Source organism: Mesoplodon bidens (assembly GCF_964165515.1).
Source record: "Mesoplodon bidens genome assembly, chromosome: 7".
Lineage (NCBI taxonomy): Eukaryota > Metazoa > Chordata > Mammalia > Artiodactyla > Ziphiidae > Mesoplodon > Mesoplodon bidens.
In genome coordinates this window covers 90,771,012-90,792,246 of record NC_138164.1, presented here as the reverse complement: position 1 = coordinate 90,792,246, position 21,235 = coordinate 90,771,012, and the positions used below count along the sequence as shown (strand labels likewise).

Here is a 21,235-nt window from a genome sequence, read left to right as displayed (position 1 = left end):
GACATGGCACAAGTAGAAAATAATTTAAATTTAGTCCTGTGTTCTTTCCAATAATTTTATGATTCTAACTAGATTATAAGCTCTTTAATAGAGTTCAGGTCCATATTCCCATATCTACTTGGTAAATCCTAAACATGCTACAAATACTTTTTAGTTGGTTCAGAAAAGTGGAAGATTAATTAATACCTAATTTGGTTAGTACAAAGAATCAAAATGAACATAAATTTAATCCAAAACTGAAGATAATCATATTTTTGCTTAGCACATTTTAATGTCAATCATACTGAGACTATAAGTGGTCTATACTTTACACTTATATTTAACAAATGTTATTTCTGTGCACATTTTAAATACCTTGAGGAACTGGAAATTTATGGGAGAACAACATGGTTTTGGCCAATCTGTTAAATGTAAATCCGTGTATGTGTATGTACGCATACATTTGTAACTACATTTAATAGGAAAATTATGGAAATAGTACAATATATTATAGGAAAAATTAGGAAGCACAGGTAAGCAAACATGTTAAACTACCTAGTTTATTTATCTGACTCCCTCACTAAAATATAACTCCATGAACTATAAAACTTAGTTTAATCCACCACTGTATCTCTAGAGATAGAAAAGAGCCTGCCACATAGGCACACAATTATTTGTTGAATAAAAATGAATTTACTGGCAGATATTCCTTTCCTGATATCCTTACTTTAAAATTGGGACTGTGTGGAAAGGAAAATGGTCTGCAGCTTCTCTGGCAACTTAAAAATCTGTTGTTTGATCTTAGAGTTCATTCCTCAATGTTTCCCAAGTTCGTTAAATCTGCTTACATTTTGTAATTTTCTAAGACATTATTTCCAAGGCATAGCGGATTGAAAACAGAAAAGAGTAGTGAAAAAGAGTAAATTAATGGAAGATGGGGTTTGTATTTAGGATTCCATTTGCTTTCAGGTTTCAGGATTGGAGCTGAGCTTTTTGGATAATAAGAGAAGCAGAATCAGGCAGCTTCTGCAGCTCAAACTTAATTTAAATTGGTTGTCCTAAATTCCACGAAAGCGCATGTGCTGTGCTTTAGAGTAGAAAAGATGTAGGGGACAAATTAAGAATGTGGGTTTATGATTAATTCAGTTATTCATCACATTTGTCCTAAGCAACTGCCATGTTAACTCACTTGAGATGGGGCCTAGCTCTGCCTCTTGCTGTGTGGACCAGTAGTGTCTTAAAACACAAGTATGGACTTGCCCCAAATGGTTATTATATGAAAACCTAAACAAAATATATAGAGACTTACTTTTTCTTTAGATTGGTTTGCTAATTTACTTTCCTCTCTAGAGTCATCTTGCCAGTTGGGTTTACTTGTCAAATGTGTTTTTGAACCATTCAAAATAAATTATACAGTTGCTTATTAATTATTCTTATACTTGATAATTTAAAAAATAACATTAAAAAGTTCTGATGTTATGGGATTTGGTGGGGTGTTTTTCCCCAAGCTATATCATAAAAAAAAAATGAATTTGAGGAAATCAGCCAAAATGCTGTTGACATATAGAGGTTTATTTCTCTGATAAGAAAAATGCTAGCTTTATAGACATTTATACTGACATTTTATAAATTGTTCAATGAAATATTAAAATATGTTCTTAACATCAGTTATGAAAATCTTATTTTTGAGCAGTGAAATATTGTGGCTTCTTTAGATCTTCATATAAAAATGTTCCAGGTAAAAGGTATAGCTAATCTAAACTGCGTTATAAATGAACATTACCACAGTTAAATGAAGGATTTTTTAGACTTTTCTGACGTTTACTTTTAAAAATTAAATAATCTACTGTAAACGATCATTAGTTCCAATAACTGCCCAGAGGATAGTTTTAGTTTCAAAAGACAATGTTTAGTTAGTTAATGCCTGGGAAGTAATTGTGGAAGTTAACAAACAACTAGAAATAGGAAGTGTTCAAAAGTTAGGAACAGATCTGTGTTTGTTCAGTGTTATACTTGTTTTCACTCTCCCCCAAATAACCACTCATTTGAATTTAATTAAATTTAAAGTTTAATTAATCTTGCTAGAATTCCAACTATCTTCCCCCTTTATAAAATGAAAATTTAAGAAGTTGACAATTTTATTTTTTATTTTTTCCTATTTTTTTGGCCTGGCCACGTGGCTGGTGGTACCCTAGTTCCCTGACCAAGGATCAAACCCAGTGAGAACAAGGGGTCCTAACCACTGGACTGCCAGGGAATTCCCAGCTGACAATTTTTTAAAATTTAGTCCTTTTTCTCCACCACAACTTTTCATATTTTGGTAAAATTCAAATGATTAGTCAAAAAAGTAATATTGCAGTTGTATGACAAATTTTGATGATGAATAGATATATCGAAGGATAAATATTAAAATTATCCTAAATTTTTTCTTGGAATGATTTTTTTAATTACAAAAATAATATACCGTGTTATTAGAAGCTTTGGAAAAAACAATTATTCCATCACACTAACATATAAATTTTTCATTTTTTGGTATATTTCCAACCACTTAAAAACTTTTTCGCATTAGGATAACTTAGGATTCCTGTTTAAAAAAACCAGAAATCTACATTTTTAACAATCACCTGAGATGATTGTTTGCAAGTTAGAGAACAAAAGACTAAAGATAATTTTTTGTTTGTTTGTTTTTGGCCACACCATGCGGCCTGAGGGATCTTAGTTCCCTGACCAGGGATGGAACCCACGCCCCCTGCAGTGGAAGCGGAGTCCTAATGACTGGACCACCAGGGAATTCCCTAAAGATAATTTTTTAAGACCCCTGTTATTTAAACTTATATGACATTGCTTTTAATGTAATAGATAAGATGTGAGCAAGTTCTAGTAATCTTTGCAAAATTGTGTGTGTGTGTATATATATATATATATATATATATATATATATATAATGGGCTTTAAATAGAGGCATTTATTTTTATTTTTATTGAAGTATAGTTGCTTACAATGTTATATAAGTTACAGGTGTACAATATAGTGATTCACAATTTTTAAGATTATACTCCATTTATAATTATTATAAAATATTGGCTATATTCCCCATGTTGTAACTATATCCTTGTAGCATATTTTGTACCTAATAGTTTGTACCTCTTAATCCCCTACCCCTATATTGCCCCTCCCCCTCTTCCCTCTCCTCACCGGTAACCACTAGTTTGTTCTCTATATCTGTGAGTCTGCTTCTTTTTTGTTATATTCACTGGTTTGTTGTATTTTTTAGATTCTGCATATAAGTGATATCATACAGTATTTGTCTTTCTCTGTCTTATTTCACTTAGTATAATGCCCTCCAAGTCCATCCATGTTGCTGTAAATGGCAAAATTTTGTTCCTTTTCATGACTGAATGGTATTCCATTGTATATATTTACCACATCTTCTTTATCCATTCTGTTGATGGACACTTAGGTTGCATACATATCTTGGCAATTATAAATAATGCTGCTATGAACATTGGGGTGCATGTATATTATCAAATTAGTGTTTTTAGTTTTCTCCAGGAGTGGAATTTCTGAGTCATATGATGATTCTATTTTTAGTTTTTTGAGAAAACTCCATACTGTTTTCTACAGCGGTTACACAAGTTTACATTCCCATCAACAGTGTTATTTTTAACACTTATTATTTTTAACCATTTACATTTTCTTTTCTGGGAATTGCCTATTCATATTCTTTACCAATTTTCCCAAAGAATAGTTTCGGTTTTCCTGGCCAATTGTAAGAACTGTATATAATCTGTCATCTACACTTGGGAATCTGGTGACTTGAATTTGTCTTACTTCACTCCTACTCTCAACTCAACTATTTACTGAGCCAAGCACCTGGATGCAAGGAAACCTCAGATTCTATTGCAGTCTCGAAGAACAGGGCTGGTGGAGCACCTAGGACAAGGAATAAGAAACTGACTCAGAAATACTTGGCACCCTTCCACTGTCTTTCTGCCCCAGGGGACTGTTGACATCAGCCTGGCCTCCAGGAAACCAAAAAGGAGCCGAACTGGCAGGCTGAGTCCTCCCTACTCTTGAGCAAAGATTTCTCTCTGTTTTTTTTGTCAGAAGACTACCAACAGCCAACTTGCTGTTTAAACCTGCTACACAGCTCTCGTGGTAGAGAAGGGTCAACTACAACACTGGGACTGCCAACTCTGAGCTCAGGGAATAGATGGAAGAAATAACTGCATATCTAAGGAGCCAGCAACAAGAAAGGAATATAAACAAGCTGTTGGGACAGGCCCCCAACAAAATAGAGCTGCTGGAGGAGAGAGACAATAACTTGAACAAAATAATAGGAGCACAGTGAGATTGAAAGTGCAGTATTTAAAAAAATAAAACAAAAAAACCTCTGGTGCCAAAAGCCATTATTTTTGAACCAACTACAGCAATAGGTCAACTGGAGGAAAATGATAACATGGAGACTTAAATTTGTGGTCTGGAGAATCTAGTGGAAGAAGTATTTTTAAACTTAGAGCCAAAAGGCAAAGGAAGGGTAAAAATAACAGATTTTGAGGATAGAAGAAGTAGACCTAATGTGTATAATAGGAGTTCAATAAGGAAAAAAAGGAACAGATTGAAGAGAGGCAATAATTTAAAAAAGAGGAAAAGTCTTGAGCTGAAAGACATGACTAGCTTCAAAGGGCATGCTGAGTCCTTGGCAGAATTCATGGTAATAATAATAAATGTCAATTACTAAGTTCTCACTCTGCTAGGCAGTGTTCTAAGGGCTTTACATTTATTAACTCATTGAGTCCTTACAACAGCCCTACAAAATAGGTACTACTATCCCTCCTAATTCAGAAGAGGAAAAATGGTTAAGTGTATAGCCAAAAAGTGAACCCAAGAGATTTGACTCCAGAGCCTTGACTAAACTGCCTCAAAGAGCAGAGACCTATATTTAAGCAAATCCTGTTACAGTTTATGAACTCTGAAGATCAAGGGTGAAATCTTACAAGTTCCAGAGAGAAAGAGCAAGTAATCAGCAAAAGAAAAAGAGCCTGTCACCAGAGTTCTGATCTGCCTCACCTTAAGCCAGAAAGCAGTCGGAAAATTTATCTATACTACTGATTGAAAAGGACCACAAGCCAAGGTTTCTCTAACCAGTCAAATTATTCACCTATCAAGCTGATACAAAGATTTGCTGGTATATCACAATTGAATATCTAACCCCACCTACCATATGGTGAAAATACTCAAAGAAAGGGAATTCTAATAGTATTTATTTAACCCTTGTCTTCGCACATGCCACTCCTTCTGCCTGGAATAACTCCTCCCTTTCTTTACCAGTCTAACAACTCTGTTTTTAATTAAAATAGAATTGATTTACAATATTGTGTTAGTTTCAAGCATACAGCAAAGTGTGTGTGTGTGTGTGTGTATACATATATACATTTCACATTATTTTCCATAATAGGTTATTACAAGATATTGAATATAGTTCCCTGTGCTATACAGTAAATCCTTATTGCTTATCTATTTTATGTATAGTAATTTGTATCTGTTAATCCCATACTCCTGATTTATCCCTCTCCCCTTCCCTTTCCCCTTTGGTAATTGTAAGTCTGTTTTCTATGTCTCTGAGTCTGTTTCTGTTTTGTATATAGATTCATTTGTATTATTTTTTAGATTCCACATATAAGTGATATATAATATCTGTCTTTCTCTGACTTACTTCACTTAGTATATTCTCTAGGTTCATCCATGTTGCTGCAAATGGCAATATCTCATTCTTTTTTATGACTGAGTAATATATCATTGTATATATATATATACCACATCTTCTTAAGCCATTTGTTTCTTGACAGACACTTGGGTTGCTTCTATGTCTTGACTATTGTAAATAGTGCTGCTGTGAACATTAAGGTGCATGTACCTTTTCAAATTAGAGTTTTCGTCTTTTCCAGATACATGCTCAGGAGTGAGATTGCTGGATCATATGGTAGCTCTTATTTTTAATTTTTAAGGGAACCTCCATACTGTTCTCCATAGTGGCTGCACCAATTTACATTCCCACCAACAGTGTAGGAGGGTTCCCTTTTCTCCACATCGTCTCCAGCATTTATTGTTTGTAGACTTTTTGATGATAGCCATTCTGACCTCACACCTCATTCTTCACATCTTCACTTCTTCCAGGAAATCTTTTGCAACCCCATAAGTCTGAGTTTTATGTTCCTCCTAAATGCTCCCATAGCACCCTGTAGTTCCCCCATCTTGACACTTGTTTTCTCTGTAATATTGTAAGCTGTATGAGGACGTAGGCAGACTATGCATGTTTTGTTCACTGTGGTAGCCCCAGTGCCTAGCACAGCGCCTGGAGTATAGTAGATTGACTGAGTGATTAAAATTTATGTGTAGTCAAAATTCACAAATCTTTTTTGCTACCCTACTCAGATTGTTCTAGTAGTAGCTATTCAGGGAAAATAAGGCTTTAAGTTTGTCTTCATTAGATACTTAAAGCCCTATTCAAGTATGCCTTGTTTATATTTCTTTATTCATCTTGTGACTGTTCTATAAAATTTTAAATTCACAAAAGTTCAACATAAATGAGCTTATAAAATTTTTTCCATATAGAATTAATTTATATAAGGCATATTTACAATGCATATTATCCATATTGGGTTCAAACTTCTATTTGTTATTTTCAAAAGGCAGAATTAAATAAGAAAGTGTAGAAATGAATTTACACGCTTAATCAAACACTCAGAGATAGTGATAGTACTCTAAAAAGAATGGTGTTAATTCTATATTTTTCTCTGTTTCTCTGCAGATTAAAGCTAAAAATTATGACAAGGTCGAAAAGGTGAGTCCTCTTAAATATTTTGAATGTATGCTGAAGTTTAATTTAGGACTTAACATACATAAGACAAATACAGTAAAATGTTAACAATTGTTGAATCTAGCTAGTGATTATATAGGAGTTCATTGTATTTATTCAGCCCTTTTGTATGCTTTAAAATCTTCATAATAAAATCTTGGGGGACTTCCCTGGTGGCGCTGTGGTTAAGAATCCTCCTGCCAATGAAGGGAACACGTGTTCGAGCTCTGGTCCGGGAAGATCCCACATGCTGCGGAGCACCTAATCCTGTGTGCCACAACTACTGAGCCTGCGCTCTACAGCCCGTGAGCCACAACTACTGAAGCCTGTGTGCCTAGAGCCTGTGCTCTGCAACAAGAGAAGCTACCGCAATGAGAAGCCCACGCATGGCAACGAAGAGTAGCCCCGCTCACTGCAACTAGAGAAAGCCTGCACGCAGCAACGAAGACCCAACACAAAAATAAATAAATAAAATAAATAAATTTTTAAAAATAAAATAAAATTTTGGAAAAGAAAATAATTAGACTCTGCTGACCAAAATTATGAGAATGATTTTGATTATCTAAAAATAGAGGGAGTTGTTATTTGACATCTATTTGTAAGAGGATAAATTCATGAAAGGAGCTGAATTTGTTTCTTTAATGTTTCATTTTAACTATGTACATGTGAAATTTATTTAACTGGATTCTGATAATATTTTATTGTATTTACAGCTATTTCAGAGATGCCTTATGAAGGTTTTGCACATTGACTTATGGAAGTGTTATCTTTCATATGTCCGAGAAACCAAGGGTAAACTACCAAGTTACAAGTAAGTTAAATCAGGAGCTTAAGAATGCAGGTCAGGGCTTCCCTGGTGGCGCAGTGGTTGAGAGTCCGCCTGCCAATGCAGGGGACACGGGTTCATGCCCCGGTCTGGGAGGATCCCACATGCCGCGGAGCGGCTGGGCCCGTGAGCCATGGCTGTTGAGCCTGCGCGTCTGGAGCCTGTGCTCCGCAACGGGAGAGGCCACAACAGTGAGAGGCCCACATACCGCAAAAAAAAAAAAAAAAAAAACAACAAGAATGCAGGTCATCCCCAGGCACACAGTCAATCCCATAGAAACTCACACTTCTTAACTCCAGAGGGTGAAGAAACTTAAGGATTTGAAAAGTCGGGATTCTCTGAGAAGTCAGTAAACCATGGAAAAAAATGCTTCAAAGAAAGCCACTGGCATTAGATTTATTCTGGAGAATTGAATCATCCAAGCCCCTCTTCTATATTGGAACACTGTACATTTGCAACTCCAAAGCACTTTGTTGACAGGCTTGTTGACAAACTTAATAAAAAGCATCTTATTACTTGTCATGGCACCACTCCTGGCAGATTACATTGTAATATGATACTTAAGTATTCCAAGGCATTTTTGACAATGGTATTGTTGTATAGTTGACCTCCTCACTAGGACTTACCCCCACCTATCTATCTTTGTTGAATCTAAATAATGGACCTTCTCAAATGCTGTTTTTGTATATAACAAATAGGCAGATTATTTCTTTAACCAGAATTCTACCTTTGTTTTTTTTTTCTTCATTATTGTTTATTGTCTTACACTGAAGTTCTTTCTCCCTAAATTTTATGTCAGAGCTAATAGATCTTCAGACATAACTTACCTTCTTAATCAAAGAACCAGATATTTCCATATTTGAATCTTCTACATGTAAGATTAGGCAATTTAAAGGCTATAAAGAGGGGACTTCCCTGGCGGTCCAGTGGTTAAGACTTTGCCTTCCGATGCCAGGGGTGTGGGTTTGATCCCTGGTTGGGGAGCTAAGATCCCACATGCGTGGCCAAAAAACCAAAACATAAAACAGAAGCAATATTGTAACAAATTCAATAAGGACTTTAAAAATGGTCCACATCAAAAAAAAAGTTTAAAAATTAATAAATGATATAAAGATAAATAAAACATGGCCTCTATCTTTGATAAGCTTACAAATAGTAGGTAAAAGAAACAAAGTACATAAATTAATGACATTGACAAGCTAAACACAAAAGAGCTTAGTCTTTATATTTTGTTTATATACTTGCAAAGATGTCTTTACATTTTGTTTGTATAAGCAGTTTAAATGCTGTTCTGACCATATGATCAGAAATCATGATTATGTTTTAGCTGTAGATACATTTTAATAACATGCAATTTTTCTAAAAAACATGTTTATTTCAGAGAAAAAATGGCTCAAGCATATGACTTTGCACTGGATAAAATTGGAATGGAAATTATGTCTTATCAGGTAGAGTTAAATTTTTTTTAATACATACATTTAAAAAATTTGAAACTACTAAGAAAGATTCTAACATTTTATTTTATTTCTTAGATTTGGGTGGATTACATCAATTTCTTAAAAGGCGTGTAAGTATTTTTATAGTTTTATTTTCTGTGTGAACAGTTGATTTAGCTATAATATAATTGATGGCATTTCTTATCCAATGCCAGGGAAGCTGTTGGATCTTATGCAGAAAATCAGAGAATAACAGCTGTTCGAAGAGTTTATCAACGAGGTTGTGTTAATCCCATGATCAACATTGAACAACTGTGGAGAGACTATAACAAGTATGAAGAGGTAAATTAGGCCACAGTAACTTATTATTATGACCAAGCCATTTAAATTTTTATGCACTGTGGATTTGTGGAGGCTAGCCTTTCTAATATCAGGTTCCTGGATATCAGTGCTGCATACGTTTGTTTTCATATTGATTGTAATGAAAGAACCATTCCTAATGTTTTGAGAGTCTCATTTTACTGTTGAGTTATTTTTGAGAATACTCTGGGAGAATTATAATTCTTACCAAACCATTTTTAATCAGTGCCAAACCATATCCACACAGTCATACACACACACGTTGCCACTGATCTCTTATGAAACAGTTCCTTTTTAGAACTGCTTTTCTAGTAGTAACGATGAGTTGCAATGCCCCTCTTTCACCTAGTTACAGTGGTGTGATTATTGCCTTGTAATTGTGAGATGTAGGGCTGTGGTCCAAGATCTTTGTCTCATAAGCAAATGATTTAACAAACTGAACTAATAAGCCCATTATGTAAACATACATGCCAAGTAAGCTCTATCTTTAAAAGGAAGTTCCTCACATATCCACTGTGACTTGGAAGAACTATGTAGGGTATTGAAACTGTTCCCTCATAGGCATGAGCAGTTGTTCTCAAACATTTTGGTCTTGGGATTTTAAAAAGTATTAAAGACTGCAAAGAACTTTTAATTTTAATGTGGCTTTTACCTATGAATATTTAGCATATTGGAATTAAAACTGAGAAAGTTTCAAGATATTTATTAATTCATTTAAAGTTTGCAGTAGTAGACTCCTTATATTTTAACATAAATAGTATTAAAACAAACTGTATTTTCCAAAATAAGAAAAAATTCGGTGAGAAGAGTGGCATTATTTCATATTTTTGCAAATCTCTTTGGTATTTAGCTTAATAGAAGACAGTTAGATTTTCATATCTGCTTCTAAATTCTATCTGCTATGCTGTTGAATGTCACGTAGCTTCTGAAAAACTCCACTGTATGTTTGTGAGAGAGGCAAATCATGTCTTAGTATTGTTTTGATCTCATGGATCCTCTGAAAGGGTCTTGGGGAACAGGAATCTTTGGACTACTCTTTGAGAACTACTAGGCATGAATGATAATGTTTATGTCTCCTTGCTACCTCTGCATTTATTTATTTTTTATTTTTTAAAATTTATTTTATTTATATATTTATTTTTGGCCGCGCTGGGTCTCCATTGCTGCGCACGGGCTTTCTCTGGTTGCAGTGAGCGGGGGCTACTCTTTGTTGCGATGCGCAGGCTCCTCTTGTTGCATAGCACAGACACCAGGCGCACGGGCCTCAGTAGTTGTGGCACGCGGGGTCAGTAGTTGTGGTGCACGGGCTTAGTTGCTCTGCAGCATGTGAGATCTTCCCAGACCAGGGCTCGAACCCATGTGCCCTGCATTGGCAGGTGGATGGATTCTTACCACTGCGCCACCAGGGAAGTCCTGTATATCATTCTTTTTTTTTTTTTTTTTGCGGTATGTGGGCCTCTCACTGTTGTGGCCTCTCCCATTGCGGAGCACAGGCTCTGGACGCGCAGGCTCAGCGGCCATGGCTCACGGGCCCAGCCGCTCTGCGGCATGTGGGATCTTCCCGGACCGGGGCATGAACCCGTGTCCCCTGCATCGGCAGGCGGACTCTCAACCGCTGCGCCACCAGGGAAGCCCTATCATTCTTTATTAGTAGAATTTTATGTGAAATAATTGGTCCTTTCCAAATCATTTCCTATCTTTAGAAATTCCTGACATATGGAAATTTACTGCCATCTCATAACAAATAGGCAGATCCTCCTTCCTCCCTTAAGCATATAATGTGATCAAACCTTTATTTTACTAACCAAAAAACCTCTTAAACACTTTAAAGTAATTTAGCAAATGAATATTCTATATTATGCTAACTTTAAAATATACTTAATTTTCAAATAATATGCATTTTTCTTTTTTTTTTTTCCTTAGGGTATCAATATTCATTTAGCTAAAAAAATGATTGAAGATCGGAGTAGGGATTACATGAATGCTAGGCGGGTAGCAAAGGTATGGAATTCTATCAGGACACTTACTATAGTGATTGTTGTGAGTATGTTATTTACACAGGCGCTTTCCCTATCTGGTATTACTCTTAATATTTTCAATCATTAGCAGTCTTAACTAATGACAATTAATTATGTTGTCTGAGCAGATGATTATTTGAAGCAAAATACCTCTTTACAGACATGTTAAAGGACAAAATAGAATAAATCAAGTTTGGAAGAAATTATTTTTTAAAATATAGAAACAGAGGTCATAGAGACAAAGTTCTACCTAGAATTGATCAAGTAGTTATTATCCATCCCTCCTGTCCGCTCATACATATCCGAACACTGTAATAATCTGTGGTCTAATGACATAGCTCTCAGGGACCGAGTTTTGTCTTGTGTACATACCTTTCCATTCGTTGACACTGTTAGAAGTTAGGGAAAATAGCCTAGACTATGAACTATTGAACTTTTTAAAGACAGATCCTTTCTCCAAAGGTGGCAGTAACAGTGCCACCAGATCATCAGTCATGTTGATCTGTCAGCTCCTCTGTCTTGAAGATTGACTTCCTAGATCACCTGCAGAGAGGGCCCAGGGCTGTTCTGTTCACCCAGTTCTGGGAACCTCTTCTGGGGTAGGTAATCTTCTGTTATCTTTATTCCTGCTCTTAAATAGTTTTTAGGTTATATTAACAAAGTAGTATTTGGAAAAACTAGGCATTTTGAACAAAGTATTCCAAACAGATCAACTCCATATCATACATCTGAGTTGTTCCTCAGCTTACCACAGAATTCTAAATACTTGTTGTCTAGGAATATGAGACAGTAATGAAAGGTTTGGACCGCAATGCTCCCTCAGTGCCTCCTCAGAATACTCCTCAAGAAGCTCAGCAGGTAGATATGTGGAAGAAATACATACAGTGGGAAAAAAGCAACCCTCTTCGTACAGAAGATCAGACTCTTATAACTAAAAGAGGTAACAAGACTAACCCTTCTGGGACTCCATTTATGTATATGTTAGGCCACTTGATATTATCTCATAGGTTACCGAGGCTGTTGTTTACTCCCAGTATTTTTTTCTCTTATGTTCTTCAGATTCAGTAATTTCTATAGATCTGTCTCCATGTTCACTGACCTTTGCTTTATCATATCCAATATGCTGGTGGGCCCATCTAGTGAATTCTTCATTTCAAATATTCTACTTTTCAGTTGTATGAATTTCCATTCTAGAAATTTTTATGTGTTTTATAGTTTTCCTTTTTCTGTTAAGATTCCATGGCTATTACCATCTTTTTCTTATATCCTTGAACATTTTTATAACAATAGTTATAAAATCCTTGTCTGCTAATTCCAACATCTGAGCCATTGTGGTGTTGCTTTCTTTTCCTCTTGACTGTGGGTCACATTTTTTGTTTTGTCACAAGTCTAGACATTTAAAAAAAATTTTTTTGGACATTGTACAGATGTGTAAATGATACATAGTAAAGACTAGATTCTGTTATCTTCCTCTGAAGAATGTTGGGTTTTCTTTTAGCAGGGAGTTAAATTACTGGCAGGTCTCCTGGACCTTGTGGAGGCTTGGTTTTACACTGTTATGATGAGTCTCTGTTAGTGGCCTTTATCTCACAGTAAATCTCTTAGTCCTGGGATATAGTCTTTACTCCCAAGATATAATGGAAAGTTCAAGGTGTTTACTCAGACTCTCTTAACTTGATGGGATTCAGATTCCAGACTTGGTCTCCATTACAGTGGGCAGCTGATGAGATATCTATCCAGCTCTTTCAGCTTTGCTTTCTGCTCAGGCTGTTTGTATTCTTTCCTGTGTATGTCTGTTTTAGAGTCAGTTGAAGATTTGAGGGCATTAGGCCCAGATTTTCAGCCTCCACCTTCTGTGGCTCTCTTTTGGGGGATCTTCCCCCCTTAATTTCCAGCTGTTCTTGTAACCCAGAACTCCATGTTACTTACCTCAAGCCAGTAAGACTTCAGCATTTGGCTTGAGTTCTAGCTATCCCAGAACTATACACATAGGGGTTTGCACTTGAGGGGAAAACCCATATTAAATATATATCTCACCTAGTATGATTCCAATTTTTTAAGGGCTCAGTCCTCTCCAGTTTCTTTCTCTTTTGGTCATTCTCTAGTGCCTTTAAACAGTTGCTTTTTGTATTTTTCAGTTTATGATTTTTTTTTTTTCCAGGAGAGTTAGTCTGATACAGACTACTCTGGCACTGTCAGAACTAGAATTTGGAACTTAAAAAAAAAAATCCCTCAGTCTTGCCTTGCTCTCTCAGCTGGAGGCCTTTGCAAGTACTGTTTCCTTTGCCTACACCATTTTTGTATCTACTCCTGTCCTTCCTGCCTCTGCTTACTCTCTCATCTGACCAGATTCTATCCCTTCTTCAGGTTTCGCTTAGATGTCAGTTCCTTAGTGAAACTTTCTTGAGTCTCTAAACTATGTTAAGTCCTGCTGCTGTAAGTTTCAAGAGTACAATCTACTTTCCTCATCATAATACTTATTACTTACCATAACTGCATTCTTAATATCGATCTTCCCACTATACTGCAGACTTCTTGAGTATAGGAAGTCTTATTCACTGATATATTCACAGTGTCTTTCATATTCCCTAGCATATAGTTGGTACTCAATAAATATTAATTTAATAAATGATGAATGGATGGGGTTTGGGTGGATGATAATGCCAGAAATCACTAAAGTTTTTTTATTTCCAATTATCATTCATTACTGAGGGCCCTGTCTTAGCCTAAAAATTGAGTTGTGACGCTTGTATTTATAGTTTTGTAAATAATATTTATTCTAATTGAATGTTGCAAATGTCTTCCCTTAGTTATGTTTGCTTATGAACAGTGCCTGCTTGTGCTGGGCCATCACCCTGATATTTGGTATGAAGCTGCCCAGTATCTTGAGCAGTCCAGTAAACTGTTAGCAGAGAAAGGGGTGAGTATTTATTTGTTTCCCCCTTTTGCTCTTTTCATGGTTTTGATATAGCAATAATTTGCTAAAAGTATAGCACTGAATTTTGGTAATGAAGTGTAGGTATTGAAAATTTTAATCTTATGTCACTATGAATCTTAATGACCCTCTTATATGATTAGACTACCTTAGTCAGAATTTAAATATAGTGGCTCTTCTTTAATGTATTAAAGTGATGAATCATTTAGAGTACTTCTATGATTCTTCTTTATGTTAAAGTAATGGAAAAAGTCTTTGGAATTTTCTTTTTTAATATTTATTTACCTATTTATTTATTTGGTTGCACCGGGTCTTAGTTACAGCACGTGGGCTTCTTAATTGCAGCAGGAGGGTTCCTTAGTTGTGGCATGCGAACTCTTAGTTGTGACATGCATGTGGGATCTAGTTCCCTGACCAGGGATTGAACCTGGGCCCCCTGAATTGGGAGCGCAGTCTTATCCACTGTACCACCAGGGAAGTCCCTGGGATTTCTTAAGAATCCAGAAATGCATGTGTCCATAGGTATATACATATGAGTGTGTGTTATATTCTCTTTCAGCGTTATTGAAATTATTGTAAGTGGGCTTTCTTTTTTCTCTCCTAGGATATGAATAATGCCAAATTATTTAGTGATGAAGCTGCTAATATATATGAAAGAGCCATAAGCACTTTATTAAAGAAGAATATGCTTCTTTATTTTGCATATGCAGATTATGAAGAGGTGAGTTAAAATATTTAGAACTTTCTTGTAATTGGATTTTTTACTGCAGCACTGAATTTTTTTTCTGGCTGCTTCTTTGCCAGGCATATTGCTTTTGGAAGACAGAGATAATGCAGAATGAACAGTTATTAGTCCTTAGCTCATTATATATTTATGCTCAAAGCAGGTGCCTTTGTGGGGTGCAGCCTCTGGATTCCTCAGAGCTCAAATGCTGCTTGTTTATGAATATATATTTATATCCACTTCTTCTCTACCACCTTAGAGTCGCATGAAGTATGAGAAAGTTCACAGTATATATAACAGACTTCTGGCAATTGAGGATATTGACCCCACCTTGGTAAGTAACTTTACAAGTCTCTTTCCCACTTTTGCAGTCTGCTTTAATTTAAAAAAAATTTAATTTACATAAAGTAAAATTCACTGTTTTTGTTGAATTGTTAGTTCTATGAATCTCGACCAATAACATAGAGTTATGGGGCAACCATCACAATTAAAATACAAAACACTTCAATCACCCCACAGAAATTCCCTCATGTGACCCCCTTGTCATCACCCCTTCCCTGTCTCCCAGCCCGACAATTGCAGATCTGCTGTCTGCTCGTTTCTTCTGTTGTTGTTTGTAAATGCAGCGCTATGAACCAGCCACGGTGGGGCTTTCTCTAACACCTTCCTTGTGAGCATGGCTTGAATACCACATAATTGTTGCTTAATAAATATTTCTTTTTAAATAAACGGAGGCAGGAGAAACCAGCATTCTGGGAAGCAGTTGGACAAGAACTCACTTTATCCTGAATTCTACTCTGTAATTATGGTTTTCAAAGCCCTGAATTTCTGCAGAAGTGCAGCAGAGCCCTTTCGGTGGGAGGGGAAGGGGAGGGGCCAATGCGTGGGGCTCTAGACCCTCTGCCTCAAGTCAACTACAGCTATACTCCTTTTTTTGTTTGTTTATCATGGGATTCCACTGCTCTAATTGCTTGCATTTAGTCATCATTTTAAAATTCATTTAGCAAACTGATCTGTGCTGTGCACTGTGCTATATTCCAGCAGTATAATGACACATAAGTAAAATTCCTTTCCTCAAGGAACTCATAGTTCATTCATCCATCTATTCATCTCTCTAAACTGGGCAATGTAGTTTGACATCATCAAAACTGAGCAAATCAGGACCCTACTCATAGTCACCCTATGTACAGTCCAGAGATGTTTTTTCATTGAACAAATATTGCATACTCATCATGTGTTGGGCCCTCTGTAGGTGCTAAGTATAAAATGACTCAAATAGTTTATCAATAAAGTTACATTATGTGGTCTTTAGGAAATAGAGTAGTGGACTTTTAAAGTAATAAATCAAGAAATACTAGCGTTTTCTAGTTTTTTCACTTTTATTCCTTCCTTAAGATTTAATTTGCATGTTCTGGAATTAGATAATTGTGATGATTGCAAAACCTTGTGAATATACTAAAAACCGTTAAATTATACATTTAAAGGGTGAATTTTGTGCTATGTGAATGATATCTCAATTAAAATATTAATTTGCACATGTCTTTAATACCAGAAAAAATTTACTTGTGGATTTAAATAGTACACTATCTGTAGTCTTTTATTTCTCAAGTATTCAAAATTGCTTCCTTATACAGCAAAACGTGTTAGTACTGAAGTAAGGTAACCTGTATTGGATGCTACACGGTTCACATTTTGCCTAGTCTGTAGAAAACAAGTACTTTTTTTGTGTAGGTATATATCCAATATATGAAATTTGCAAGAAGAGCAGAAGGTATTAAATCTGGAAGAATGATATTTAAAAAAGCAAGAGAAGACACCAGAACCCGCCACCATGTCTATGTTACTGCAGCACTCATGGAGTATTACTGTAGTAAGGTAAGTCCTCAAATAAAATATAAAGATAAAATAATTTCCTTCATATGAGATAAATTAATTAAAAGAAAGGCAGTCGTAATTTCTGTCATTAAGTTTTATTATTTATTTATTTATTTATATTATTTATATCTATCTGGTTTTTTGGCCGCATTGGGTCTTCTTTGCTACGCGTGGGCTTTCTCCAGCTGCAGCGAGTGGGGACTACTCTGCCTGTTAGTTTATACCTTATTAAACTCCATATTTCTGAATCTGAATCACCTTGAATGGTTTTTAGCTCTGTAATTTTTACTTAACATAATTTTAATCTCCATTTTTTTTTTTTTTTTTTTTTGCGGTATGTGGGCCTCTCACTTTTGTGGCCTCTCCCGTTGCGGAGCACAGGCTCTGGACGCGCAAGGTCAACAACCATGGCTCACGGGCCCAGCCGCTCCGCGGCATGTGGGATCTTCCCGGACCGGGGCACGAACCCATGTCCCCTGCATCAGCAGGTGGACTCTCAACCACTGCGCCACCAAGGAAGCCCGAATCTCCATTTTAATTCCTAATATACCTTGTCATATTTAGATGTTATAGTTTTAATATTCTTTATCTTGTCTGACACTGAATGGAAATCAGTACTTTCCTCTCTACTTCTAGGACAAATCTGTTGCCTTTAAGATTTTTGAGCTGGGGCTAAAGAAATATGGAGACATTCCAGAATATGTCCTGGCCTATATTGACTATCTTTCTCACCTCAATGGTAAGTAGATTCTAGATATGTAATGGTTACTTAATATTAAACCATCAATGTCATTCTCTGAAATTATGTTGCTGGGTTTTTTTTCTTTCTCAAATGTATTATATTCTGTCATCACACCAGAACCAGGCACTTGATAGGCACTCAAATATTTGTGGCCTGTCAACTATGAATTTATACTTATTGTATAATGGTTGATGCCTTTTGATTCTGCAGAATGGTCTTTAATTTAGCATCAAAGTCCCAACAGTAATAGGGTAAAGCCACAAATCTCTAGCCACGAAAACTCAAAGATGCCCAAGTAGTAAACTGCTTTGAGGCTACTGGGGAAGATATTTCAAAGGAAACATTATGTTTATAAGCAGCTTTATTTTTCTATTTTGTTGTAATAGTAATGACCATCTTTTATTGAGTTCCTACCTTATACCAGGCACTAGGCTAGAGGATCTGTATATATATGTATGTATCTTATTTAGTCTAGTTAACCACAGTCCAGGATATGTAATTTCTTGACTAAAAATGATCTGGTTTAAAAACTGATTTAAGAAAGAAATATGAAATTGTGTGCCATGTAAATAATTAGATGTAAATTAGATATCACAGGTAAATATTAGTGATTTTAATGATATTTTAGAAAAATATAGCATTCTGTATACCTAAATAGTAGAAAAGAATAAAACTTAAACATGATTTTATATTTCAGCTTAGTGATTCTACTTTCTGGAAAAGGACTTAACTCCAAAAAGTGAGACAGTGGAGCATTTAAGATTTTTGAGCTGGGGCTAAAGAAAATTTTCATATAATTTTCTTGTATGAAATGAATGTTCTTTACCAGTTTTATATTGTTTTGCTTGATTTTTTAGAATAGTTACTAGGATGTACAATATTTTACTCTAAAGTTGAGAATGAACTCTGATGTCAGCATTATTATCTTCTAAAATCAGTGTCTTAGTTTGTTTATTCATCAACCCATCATTTATTCAGTAGTTTTGGTTAGTAAGGTCTGGAAATACAAGAATAGGACTCCATTGTTACCCTCAGAATATTCTCCTGGGGAAATCAGATGTGTAAACATAATTGCATCATCATTTGATTCTTAATTGTGGCATAAATTCTGGGGTTAGGTCTATAATGGTGTTTCAGATTTCTCATCTGCAGAATGGTTATAATAAGAGTACCTTTCATTGGACTGTTGAGATAATTAAATGAACTTTTGCATGTATTTGACTTATATATGGAATGTGGTAAGCATACAATAAATGTTAACTATTTAAGGTGATGGTGGCAATCATGAAAAACATGTGCTAAATTCTATAATAGAGCCCTGAATGAAGTACTTTGGAAGCACAGAGAGGAGAGTGTAATCTAAGTTCCAGAGCTGTGCTATGCAATTATGGTAGCCACTAGACTACTAAGTTTTGAGCCCTTGAATTGTGGCTAGGCCAAAATGAGATGTGGTGTAAGTTAAAATACATACTGACTTCAAAGAGATAGTAGAAAAGAAATGTCAAATATCTTAATAATTTTTCATATTGATTACACGTTGAAATGATAATTTAGATATATTAGGTTAAATAAAATATATTAAAATTAATTTCACCTGTTTTTATTCTTTTATTTTTATTTTTGTTTTTTGTTTGTTTTTATTCTTTTAAATGTGGCTAGCAGCAAATTTAAATTATTGGATAGCGCTGTTCTAGAGGGTGAGAGAAGGCAGCATGAGATGGGTCTTGAAGGATAAGCAATCGTTTTCCTAAAGATACAGGAAAATGCATTCTTCCAGGAGAACACAGCATGTAATAAGCAGTGGAAGGTTAAGTGGAATGGCAAAAAGTGTGTCTGGAGCAAAGCTTGGAATAAAGCTAAAAGAATAAAATGCAAGATTTACTTATTTCTTTAAGTACAGTATGTTAAGTTGAAGATGAAAGCCATGAATATGGTGCCATCTTCTTTGGTTCAATACATGTAACCTCTTGGTTTGACTTTGCATATTATGGACATAAAACTGAATAACTGCCCTGCGGCAGTAAAAACCAACTACTCTGTTGGATTTTTTTTTAACAGTTTTATTGAGGCATAATTTATATGCCATAAATGCACCCATTTAAAATATGCAGTTGAAAGAGTGTTAGTAAATTTACTACTAGATTCTTAAATTTTAATAGATCCCTTAGAGCTTAGCAGGAAGTGTCATTTTCCACTTCCAGCTACAGACCTCCCGAGACTCTTAAATTTTAATCCACCTCTGGTGACCATTCTTTTTTTTTTTTTTTTAAATGTTATTTATTTATTTATTTTTTTTGCGGTACGTGGGCCTCTCACTGTTGTGGCCTCTCCCGTTGCGGAGCACAGGCTCCAGACGCGCAGGCTCAGCGACCATGGCTCACGGGCCCAGCCGCTCCGCGGCACGCGGGACCCTCCCGGACCGGGGCACGAACCCGCGTCCCCTGCATCGGCAGGCGGACTCTCAACCACTGCACCACCAGGGAAGCCCAAAACTGGATTTTTTTTTTTTGCGGTACGCGGGCCTCTCACTGTTGACGGCCTCTCCCGTTGCGGAGCACAGGCTCCGGACGCGCAGGCTCAGCGGCCATGGCTCACGGGCCCAGCCGCTCCGCGGCATGTGGGATCTTCCTGGACTGGGGCACAAACCCGTGTCCCCTGCATCGGCAGGCGGACTCTTAACCACTGCGCCACCAGGGAAGCCCCCTCTGGTGACCATTCTTATTCATTTTCCACTTGCATATTTATCTACCAATCTAGATATGGTACCTATATAAGGATTTAAAGTAGTTAAATATAGAGTAGTCCTGGTGCGGTGCTGCAAAATAAGAAAATCAAATATCTAAATTTGAGCTTGTCATCCTCCACATTCAGTGTACTTTAAAAATATCAATAATTTGATGCTTATAATGTCAACAGGTATGTAATTTTCATTACTTAAAATGAGATAGCCAATTCAGATATCACACTGTTATAAATTGTTTGACATTACAACTACACTATACTATAGAAGGAGGGCTAAACTAGAGGTAAAAAGACCTGGCTTCTAGTTATGGCTCTATTACTCAGTAACTGTGAGCCACATCAACTCACTTCATCTTTTTGAACCTCAAGCTTCCTCATCTATAAATATTGGGTGTGATAATAGTTAGATCTCTCTGCATAGGATTTTTGTGAGGATTAAATGAGATAATGCATTGTTGAATTATAAAACTGAATTTTTAAAAATATTTAAAATCTTCTTTAATATCCTAGAGGACAATAATACTCGAGTTTTGTTTGAACGAGTTTTAACATCTGGAAGTCTTCCACCTGAGAAGTCTGGGTAAGCCATTTTGAAAACTTACTGGTCGGGTTCTAATATTTGAATTGTGGTCTATGGGATGAACATTTGCTTGTTGTGAGTATACGTTCCAGGAGAAATTTCCCTTCTCTCTTGAAGCTTAATTTACAAATGCCTGCCTTGCCATATTTTCATACCTGT

At 35.9% G+C, this 21,235-nt stretch overlaps 1 protein-coding gene across 1 annotated transcript in view; it reads left to right on the top strand.

Annotated features, from left to right (window-relative positions):
- CSTF3 (cleavage stimulation factor subunit 3) overlaps positions 1 to 21,235 on the top strand; it is a 72,642-nt gene that overhangs the window by 42,286 nt on the left and 9,121 nt on the right. Inside the window, exons 4-16 of the mRNA XM_081240327.1 lie at positions 6,791 to 6,823; positions 7,552 to 7,649; positions 9,046 to 9,112; positions 9,197 to 9,231; positions 9,316 to 9,442; positions 11,384 to 11,461; positions 12,256 to 12,418; positions 14,289 to 14,398; positions 15,018 to 15,134; positions 15,397 to 15,471; positions 16,869 to 17,012; positions 17,649 to 17,751; positions 21,007 to 21,076. Of these exons, the coding sequence (XP_081096453.1) occupies positions 6,791 to 6,823; positions 7,552 to 7,649; positions 9,046 to 9,112; positions 9,197 to 9,231; positions 9,316 to 9,442; positions 11,384 to 11,461; positions 12,256 to 12,418; positions 14,289 to 14,398; positions 15,018 to 15,134; positions 15,397 to 15,471; positions 16,869 to 17,012; positions 17,649 to 17,751; positions 21,007 to 21,076 (1,220 nt within the window). The remainder of the gene's footprint in view (positions 1 to 6,790; positions 6,824 to 7,551; positions 7,650 to 9,045; positions 9,113 to 9,196; positions 9,232 to 9,315; positions 9,443 to 11,383; positions 11,462 to 12,255; positions 12,419 to 14,288; positions 14,399 to 15,017; positions 15,135 to 15,396; positions 15,472 to 16,868; positions 17,013 to 17,648; positions 17,752 to 21,006; positions 21,077 to 21,235) is intronic.